Source organism: Cololabis saira, chromosome 6 (genome assembly GCF_033807715.1).
Source record: "Cololabis saira isolate AMF1-May2022 chromosome 6, fColSai1.1, whole genome shotgun sequence".
Classification (NCBI taxonomy): domain Eukaryota; kingdom Metazoa; phylum Chordata; class Actinopteri; order Beloniformes; family Belonidae; genus Cololabis; species Cololabis saira.
This window is the reverse complement of record NC_084592.1, coordinates 16,890,001-16,900,768: the sequence shown is the minus strand read 5'-3', so window position 1 is coordinate 16,900,768 and position 10,768 is coordinate 16,890,001. Positions and strand designations below refer to the sequence as shown.

At 39.5% G+C, this 10,768-nt stretch overlaps 1 protein-coding gene across 1 annotated transcript in view; it reads right to left on the bottom strand.

The window, feature by feature from the left end:
- Positions 1-6,189: 6,189 nt before the first annotated feature.
- The window catches only part of fancb (FA complementation group B), a 21,166-nt gene continuing 16,587 nt past the window's right edge, over positions 6,190-10,768 (bottom strand). Inside the window, exon 8 of the mRNA XM_061723397.1 lies at positions 6,190-8,052. Within this exon, the coding sequence (XP_061579381.1) occupies positions 7,635-8,052 (418 nt within the window). The 3' untranslated portion in view covers positions 6,190-7,634. The remainder of the gene's footprint in view (positions 8,053-10,768) is intronic.

The window sequence follows — 10,768 nt, the reverse complement described above, 5'->3', positions numbered from 1 at the left end:
AACGAACCCTGGGGATTAAAAAAACTAACCTTAACCCCTAAAAAGTCTCATAAATTCATGTATGAAAAGTTGGCATTAAAGGGTTAAAATCGTTTTGACACAATCAAGTGAATTTGAAATCTAATATTATACGATATTGTCGTCTCATGGTGCATATATTGTGGAAATATATGACTCAGCATCACGTATAACCTCTAAAGACAGGGACACGTGCCAAGTTAACCATAGAGTAACGTATCAACAGAGGTGGGTAGAGGAGCCAAAAATTGTACTCAAGTAAAAGTACTGTTACTTCAGAATAATATGACTCAAGTAGAAGTAAAAAGTAGTCATCCAAATAAGTACTTGAGTGAAAGTAAAAAAGTACTTGGTCAAAAAACTACTCAAGTACTGAGTAACTGTTTAGTAACGTCTGATTTATTTTTTTAACACAACCATTCAAACAGAAAAAAGTACAAAATAATCATCTTCAGGCAAATTAAATCAATAAAATGATTACAAAAAATTAAAATAAAAAAATAGCTTAAATTAAAATAAGCTTAAAGTAAATTAGTACAAGTACTTTAATAAATAATAAAATAAAGAAAATAATAACAGAATAAAAAAATAAATTAAGCACAAGTAGCACAACATTTTAAGCCTTTGTACTTTTCTTTTTTAACCAGGCAGAACTAGAACAAGCCCATGAACTCATATAAACTCTGTGTGTGTGTTTGAGTCTGTGTAAATGTGACAAAACATGCAAAAACAAAAATTTTTCCCAAAGAATCACCAGTGATGTCATGAGATTGACGCGTACGCGGATAAAAGGGATAAAAGAAAAGTAACAAGCTCAACGTAGCCTAATGTAGCGGAGTAAGAGTAACAGTTTCTTCTTCACAAATCTACTCAAGTAAAAGTATATACTATAAAAAGTATAGTGATTCAAAACTACTCCTAAAAGTACAAAATTTCCCAAAACTTACTCAAGTAAATGTAACGGAGTAAATGTAACTCGTTACTACCCAACTCTGCGTATCAAATATGATATTCTGGCATTAAAGGGTTAAAATCGTTTTGTCACAATCAAGTGAATTTGAAATATAATATTAGATGATATTATCGTCTCAGGGTGTATATATCTCATGGAAATATATGACTTGGCATCATGTCTAACCTCTAAAGACATGCAGGGACAGGTTCCATGTTAACCATAGATCAATAACTGTGTCATCACTCCTGCATGTTTCTGAATCAAGACTCTCAAAAGTGAAGCCGATGTTAAAGAGCATTTTAAAGAGCGCTGAGGTCTGGCTCCAAATATTTCCATTTGAAAATGTCAAGTTCTCTCATGAAACACCAATAAATCAGTTAGATTCACTCGTCTTCCTCAGTGGGTGGTCGTCCTATTTAAAGTCATTCCTCAATTAGTCTCTGAAGCGCTACTGAAGGGATGAAATACTCCTCTCTTCCTTTGTGTTTTAATGATGTGCTGGAAGTGACCCCTTCATCCTGGCAGAGGGGGGGAGGGGTGGGGGACGGGAGGAAATTGCTTCAGCCGCGACTGCTGCTGGAGGTAATGGCTGTGTGATGTGAGCTCCCCAGGTGGGCTCCCCGCAGCCCCCCCAGAACCCCCACATTTACTGGTCCAGAGCTCAGACGTGTTCTACCCGCTAGTGGCTGGTCACTTATGCAACGGCAGAGCCTAAAGTGTGACCTCGTCACCTTTTCTCCAGATGGGGGTCTGTGATTTCACTCAGCCGGACTCAGAACTGAAATGTGCCCTCACCTTTGTAATCACAGGTTAATGCGATGCTCAATCTGCTGCTCTCGTCTGATTCCTCCACGACCGTTTCCCAATCATCCAAGGAAGAGTCGTGACTATCCCCGGTAATCCCCGTGAACGTGGGGCGCCGTACGTGCAGCGTGGGCTCATTTCAAACCACATTTTCTACAGTTTCTAGGCTGCTTTTCCCATGAAAATACAAATCAGTTGAGACATCCATCCATCCACCCAAGCACCTTTGAACCATTCAGTTCTAGGGCCACAAAAAGGAAAGCTGAAGTGATGTAACAGCCAGGAACCATGCTGTACTTAATATAAACATTTACTAAAACAGGCATGAGGTCTGAACCCTGTTTGGAGTCCACTTGAATCTTTTCCTCTTTACATTTTTGGCCCAAAATCACCCAAATGACACATAATGTTGAGTTTCTTGCTCCTTCATTCAGCTTTTTCTTTAGTTTTCTAACTGGTCATGAGATTATATCACTTCACATTACAGTCGTTTCCCGGCTAATTCTAGGATCTTTTCACCGAGCTTTACATCAAAACAGACGAAAACACCAAATAGCAACCCTCACATGGAAATATCAAAATTTATAACCCCCCTTTTTACCAGAACATCATACCACGGATGAGTATTACAAGGATCTGAAACAGGCCTCGTGCAGTCGAGTTCCCTTCATGAAGGGATGAGCGCTCGCTGCTTGTAATTCTGTTTAAAGGATGGCACAACTTCTCATCATTCATAAGGTTTATTGAACTACTTTGTGAGGTCTGAGGGAGGCGAGAAAATGAGCGTTGCCATAGCAACTGCACAGTCGCCGCTCGGGCCGGCAGGAGCTCCTGTTTGTGCTTTTGTCGACGGTGGCACTTAAGCCCGACTACAAGTGCCGCACAAATTAAAAACGCAATTTCCACAGTGTCATGGTGATTAAAAAAAAAACATTCTGTTATTTTCTTCGGGGTGTGTTTAAGAGATTAGGCTTTGGTGATATTTTTCTAATTACCAAACAAAGACTGTGTGTGAGAGGACGGTGTGTATTGTGTTTCTACTTCTTCTTCCACGAGCACGAACAAACAGCTCGGTGTCTCACTCGTACATAAGTGGAACGCTGAACAGTTTGCTTGTTCATTGAACCAAAAGAGAAAGAAAAAAACAAAACCAAACAAAGTGCAGCAACATCTGAAAAACACGACTGGAAGCAAACTCATGGAATTATGTCAGACAGAAAATTCCAGAGACCCAAACTAAAATAAAGGCTTTGTAGTGAGATCAATCGTTTTTTTAGACACTGGCAGCCAAAACATGGAGCTTTCATGAGACTTAAATTAGCCGCCTGGACTATTCATTACGTCTGCAGCGTTTAACGTCTCTGATGTCACGCTGACGAGCACAAAAACTGTCTGATAAGCAGAAAGCGTGACCTAAAAAACAAACGTGTTTGTAATTCTGTTGTTGGGTGTCCCAAAGATGAAATATTTTTAAATACGAAAACATTTCAATCAGTTCACTCAAAGCAGCGTTATCTTTGTAAATTAGCTTCATATAAATCTGGACTTGGTTGAACTGAATTGGATTTTAACTGAATTAGACTAAAATTGGACCATAATGAATTTGCTTTATGAATGAAAAGCTTTGAGGGGATTTTTGTTGTGAACTGCTACGATGCAATTGAATTAAATATATTTGCAAGAAAGTAAGTGAAACCCTTGGAAATTACGTCAAGCCGTAGCTTATTTATGCTGCATGTTTAAGACAACAAGGGATGACCAAAGTGCTGCAAAACATCCAAACTAATCTAATAAAAGACTGAAACAAATTATCTGAATGGATAAACATAAGTTAGGAGCAATGGCTGTATGATAAAACATATTTTGCTTAATTAACACAAAAAGTTTTCATGTGGTATGCCAAATAACGATTCAAATAACTATTTTTGACATTGTTTGACATCATTTGTGAACAGAACTTTTTTTTTGGTATACTTTATTTTCAAAATTTTCCAGATTTTATACAAACACTCACAAACAAAAAAACAAACTCAAAATACCAAAACCATCACTTACAATCACAAAACCTCACAATAAATAAGAAAAAATTTAAATACAAAAATAAATGTGTTTAAAACAGAACCTACAAACAACAGACAACCAACAAACCATGCCAGAGACGTATCTGTTGTCAACACCAGTCATCATACTCGAAGCGGTTGTACCGTTATGATCAGAACTTGACCTTGAGCACATTAACGCACAAACAGGATGTGTTCCAGTCATCGCACACAGACTGTTCTGATCTATCATGTCTGAATCGATCACTAAACATTCCCAGGTGAGCAGTGACCTCAAACAAGCATTTTCACAACTTCTAGCGTTCGTCTTTACAGAACCGCTTCAGCTCAGAAGCGTTTGGAGGAGTTTGGCGCTAACGCCTCTCTCTCTCGAGGTCATTCCTCAGCATCTTTATGAGATTAAGGACCCGGCTCCGACTAAGCCACGCCACAAGCCAGATTTCTTCCCCTCTCTTTTTTTTTTGAGCCATTCTGTAGTGGATTTACTTTGATGGTTGAGGTCGACGTCCCGCTGCATAACCCAGCGTGTACTTGGAGCCGTCTCACAGACGCCCTCCCTGTGCAACGACCTACATGGTGGGGACACGGACAGAGACGATTCCCCACTCCGGTGACGTCTTCAAACCTCCAGCCAGGTCTTCGTTACCTCATTAAAGGCTCTGATCTTTGGTCATCAGCAGATGCAGATCAACGGCTGTCGATCTCCGATCTACCTCCGAAGAGATTAGTCTGTTCTTGTGCTCTTTCAGCAGCAAACTTAAAAATGTCTGTCAATCAAATCGGCTCTAAGCCACACTTCCAAAAGCTCATGTCATTAATTAAACTTCAAGTGCATCATCTACCAACTGAATGTTAAATGAGTGTGTTCAGTAAAGACATAAACTGTAATCGTTTGATGGTAATCAGCTTTATCTGTTATTGTTACTTAAAATTTGAGATGACATTTTATGGCAGATTGATGCAGAAAATAACTTACTTTTAAAACGTTAGTAGTATATAATGACAGGAAAAATTACTCAAGTCTAGGGGTGTTATTTTTTTATAGCTCTGCATGCAGAACCATAGATTCTGCTGCACAGTGTTTGTGTATCATGCATTCGGTCATAGATACAATCGATGGCCTCCTACTCAGTTCGATTGATCCAGTGAATACCGGAGTCTCTAAGAACGGGAACTGTGTCGACTCTGATCAATAACAGGCAGAGACCATGCACATAACCACCACATCTCTTTTAAAATAGCTTAACAGCTCCCATCAATAACCATTAAAGAGTTTCAAAGAAGCAGCAACAAAACAACAACACTGTCAGGGTTCATGAACCGATGTGCTAGAAAAAAAAAAGCTCTCAGACGCAGAACAGCAAAAAGGTCCTCTGCCTAAACTACGACCTGGGAGGTTAAATTCTGTCTCTACGGTTTAATTTCCTGGCACTAAAGTGATGGCAGATAAAGGAGGACAGGCTCAGTGACACCTCAGAAAGGGTGCAGAGATTTGTTTTTACTTAGATCAAATTCATCTTTCAGGTGAGGAGGTTCCAGGAGTCGGAAACCCTGCAGGGTTTATTTCACAACTCAGAGCGGATAGAAGTTAACGGACAAAAACGTGAAGACAAACCAATATATTCATTCGGATGGCAGTCGGAGCCCCCCTTCGGTCACTTTTTGGATTCTTCTTTTTCCACTGGATTACACTCTTTACGCGCATGTATGCGACTGGTTTTTAGATGTCGAGGCTATCCAAGATAAACAGAGCTTGATGAAGACAAAATGAAAGAAAAAAAACAGATTTCTTTCTCCAGTAATATCACATCACTGACATCAAGCAGCAAATTAAAATATTACCCATGGATTTTTTTTATTTAATTACATCTTTCTTGAGTCTTGTGGTGATGAGACCAACTGAAACATTTACTGAGACATTAATAATGTCAAAGAAGGACTTTTTTTCCCCCTCGTCAGACTACAAACTACGACGGAGTATTAGGGCCAAACTAAGATGAAAAAAAAAATGGAAATTACGAGAATAAAGTCATAATATAATGAGAATAAAGTCGTAAAATTACGAGAATAAAGTCATAATGTTGCAGGAATAAAGTCGTAATAGAATAAAGTCGTAATATTATGAGAATAAAGTCGTAACATTACGAGAATAAAGTCTTAATATTACAAGAATAAAGTCGTAACATTATGAGAATAAAGTCGTAATATAATGAGAATAAAGTCGTAAAATTACGAGAATAAATTCATAATGTTGCGAGAATAAAGTCGTAATAGAATAAAGTCGTAATATTACAAGAACAAAGTCGTAATATTACGAGAATAAAGTCGTAATATTACGAGAATAAAGTGTTAATTTATGAGAACTCTAACAGGAAGAGCATCTTCTCCCTGTGTTAAAATGAGAAATATTGAGCATCTTGTGAAGTTATATTTATATATTTATAATATATTTAATATTAAGACTTTATTCTCGTAAAATTACGACTTTATTCTCACAACATTATGACTTTATTCTGGTAATTTTACGACTTTATTCTCATATTATTATGAATTTATTTTCGTAATTTCCATTTATTTTTGTCTTAGTTTGGCCCCAATACTCCGTCGTAACAAACACACCTGGTGGAAGAAGAAAAGTAAAACCTGATGGTTTCCTTCAGCCCTGAAAGTCCTCACGCTGCCACGGACCTCGTGTTTCCAACAAAGGTGGCGATGTGATTGATTTTCATTGAGATGAGTATAGGTATAGTAACTACAGTGAAGAAACCTGGTAGCCACAATAAAATAACAGAACTTTGAGGGGAAAGGAGCACTGAAAGCTGTCGGATAAGCACCGGCAGCGTGTAAACGTATAAAGCTTTGTGAAACCACCACCCGCTGCATTTATCCGGAACGTTAGCCTCCATCTCCTGCACAATGGCACGCAGAGGCATAACCGACGGATACTAAAGACAGCTTTTGTACACAGACGGAATATAAAAGTGCATGAAATGACTCAGATGAGCAGCATGGACGACCTAAGACCAAGGCTGTGAAGAGCAGGAGGTCATTCGTGGACTTTTAAATGAGCAGACGCACACAAACGAGGTCAAAGCATGGCAACGCAGAGATGCAGCGCGAAATGGGCAAAAACACCTTTATACAAAGTCTCTGTGGGGTTTTAAATAATCACGTCTGTACGGAAGAGTATTAGGGCCATGTAGGAGAAAATATATTTGAGAGGGGAAGATGTTTTTTTACTGTGCACTTCGAGAAAAAAGGTGAAATGTCGAGAAAAAAAGTCGAAATGTCGAGAATAATGTTGAAATACAATTTCAAGAATAAAGTCGAAATTTCGTGAATAAAGTCAAAATTTCGCCTTTTTCTTCAACATTTCAACTATATTCACCGAATTTCGACTTTTTTCTCGAAATTGTACTTCAACATTAATCTCGACATTTCGACTTTTTCTCAAAGTGCGTAATGAAAAAAAAATCTTCCTCCTCTAAAATATTATTTTTATTTTTCTCCTGCCTGGCCTTAATACTCTTCCATACATATCTGATAATAAAGCTTGAAAGTTGAAATTTGAAACTAGAAACTTATCAAACCCCAAGTGGGTTGTAAAGTTGAAATACATTTCGACTTTTTTCTCAGAATTGCACTTCAACATTATTCTCAACATTTTGACTTTTTTCTCGACATTTCGGCTTTTTTGTCAAAGTGCATAATGAAAAAAGAAAATCTTCCTCCTCTAAAATATTATTTTTATTTTTCTCCTGCCTGGACCTAATACTCTTCCATACGTCTGCAGGATATCAGGTGAGAAAAGTCCTCTGAGCATCAAGGAGAGCTGCCAGATCACAGTTGATCTGGGTTTGAGACGTGTTGTGGACGAGCTCCCGGTACCTCTGCACATCCACCAGGGGGCTCAACCTCCTCCTGCTCCTCTCCACGTCCTGTCGCCACAGCTCCCGACGGCTTCGCAGCCCGTCTGCAGAGCCGGGCTCGGGATGGTCCTCACGTCCGGCGTCCCGCCCACTCTCCTCCTCCTCTTCACTTCCTTCACACAGCAGGGCCGAGACGCACTCCCTCAGGGACGACACCTCTCTTTCCAGAGCCAGAGGAAACGCCGGGTCTGCACTCCGACCGCTGGAGCCTCTGACCGGCCGGATGAAGCAGGAAGCAGGAAGGAACGCCGTCAGCGAGTCCAAGAACCGGAGCATCTGTAACTGGCTGCAAACGAGCACAACACTTAGACTTTTTGATGTCATTATAAAAACACATAGAGCACTTGTTTTTTTTTTTTAAGTCTTAATTTGACAGCCAGCTCACGAGCCCAACCTATTTAAAGTTCATATGCAGAATTTGTCATTTTAAGTTAGCGTTGCACTGGAGGACCCTGATCCGTGGCACACGGGGAAATATCACGCAGACGTACGTCTCTGTCAGCTTCAAAAGTGAAATTCAAATCTCTTCATGTAAATTCAGCAGCACCTACCGCCACTTGCAGAACCCCCTTTTCCTCTGATTAAAATTTGACACGAGTCGTGAGGCGGCGCGGTGACAGTTTCCTTGCTCTTCGTATGAAGCTCAACATTTTAGATCCTCCGAACCAGAGAAAGTTCTTTCAGGGAAAACCTTAATAACATGAAAACAGGATTCTCAAGAGTACCTCAGAGTAACTAACTAAGTCTTTCACTTATTTGTATTATTTGTCTCCAGATATAATGCAGCCTAAAGGCGGAAACAAGCCTGGATACATGCAGAGGGTTGCGTCAGGAAGAGCATCCCTCATAAAACCTACTACAGCTGGGTATTGATTGATTCATCCATCCATCCATTGCAGGGTCACGGGGTCTGCTGGAGCCTATCCCAGCTCATTACTGGCGAGAGGCCGGGGTTCACCCTGGACAGGGAGCCAGTCCATCGCAGGGTATCAATTCAGATTTCCAAACTCAATTCGATTTGATTCACAAGCGCCGGATCCGATTCTAAATCGCCAATATACCGTATTCAATTCGATTGGGATAAGGATATTTCAGAGACAGTACCAATTTTACTTGAATATGGAAGAGAAAATCAGAGTTCTAATGCTGTAACTTGGTACTTTATCGAAAATATTAATGTTTACATTAACAATTGAGCCCAAAGCAGTTAGGGTGAAGGTTAGGGTTGTCCAGTTCATTGCTGGGTTCATGTTTTTTTTTAAATATCTGCTTTCAACTTTGTTGGAGGTGCCTCCATGATGTCGAACAACGCTCTTTACCTAGCCACGACATCTCATGACATCCCTGGTCACGCGAGACTACCTAGCTTTAAACTGCAGGCTGCATTACACACGGTAGAAAAGACATTCAATGATCGATTTGGGGATTTTAGGAATCGATATTTGATCATTCAAAAGGAATTGTTTCAAATGGATTCATCGATTTTTTTTAAACCATCCAACATAAAACCTACGCCGAATAAACAATGATGCAAGTCACGAATCTGATTCCCAGAACGGATCGGTCGAGGCCCGGGTTAACAACGACCGCCACCAGTGCTGATGGAAACTGGGTTACTGAGGGTGGAAGGAGGTGGAGGAGAGGAGGAAGGTGTCACCATGGGCAGAGAGAGAAGAGGAAAGTCTAGAGCAGAGGTGTCAAACTCGTTTTGCTTGGCGGGCCGGATTTGACCAATTTTTTTCTCGCACGGTCAAAATAACAAAAACGGTGCGAAATCTTTTTTTTCTAATTCTTTTTTTTTTTACTATTGTTATCTAATCCAATATCAGTTTAGTTAATTTTAAAGGAAATATGCACTTTGTTTAAACTCTAATTATGTAAAATATATTTCTTCAGGATCTTTTCTTGAAATTTCTTGTTTTTTTTTTCAAATTATGTAAGATACTTTTAATATCATTTTACAAAGATAAACAGAAACAAGTATGTTTTTTTTTTTATATTTCTCTTTTTTATAGGAAATTTAATTAAAAGCAAAATCTTTCTTATTACATCCGAGAGTGTTTCTTTGTGATTTAGAGATTTTTCCAGTACAATTAAGTGTATTTATTTTTAAAAATTGGCGCGGATATTTACGCCAGTGTGCCGAAAAAGTCAGCACTTCTCTTTTAACTGTTTTACTTTGTCACTATCCTTGTATTCAAAACTGAAATTCTCAGAATAAATATCTTGCAGTAGTGATATTTTTCCTGCGAAAAAATATAATAGTATTTAATAAATTAATTAATTTAATAAAAATAAACGACCGTCTACAAAGAAATCAAATTGACAAATGCATTCTAGAAAACTAAAAAAATGTCGAAAACTGCTCTATTTGTGGAATACAATGGATTTGTAGAAGAAATATATCATCGGATATGCTGCGATTCATGGCAATTATTTATGCCTTCCTTTTTAGTAAATTAACATTTCGTTTTTTTGCGTTGGAAACTTCTCGCTGGCCGCATGAAAATCTCTCGCGGGCCGCACATTTGACACCCCTGGTCTAGAGTCTGGTTGCTTAACATGACGCAGAGGAGACAGGTGGATCTGCTGAGCGTCTAGTAGACCGGGTGGAAAGGTTGCACAGCCAGCAGCTTTAGAAGCAGGATTTAAGCGCTTCTATCGTGGTGCTGATGGGAAGAGGAGGGGAGCGGTTAGTTAAGAATGTTCTGGAGGTGAAAAACGTGTCAGGCTGATGCGCCTCAAGCTGTTCACTGAAGGTGTTCAGTGTGTATTCAGCGGTTCTGCCTCACAGGTAGGATGTGAGTTAGAGGAGATGGAGAAGTTCTGGTAGAGAGTTAGATGGAGTGATGCAGTTTCCCCGGAGGTGAGAGAGAGAGGTGATTGATGCAGACTTCAATGGACATGTTGGTGCAGGCAACAGAGGCGATGAGGAAGTGACGGGCAGGTATCCAGGACAGGAATACGGGGGGACAGATGGAGGAAATGGCTATAGTGAAGAC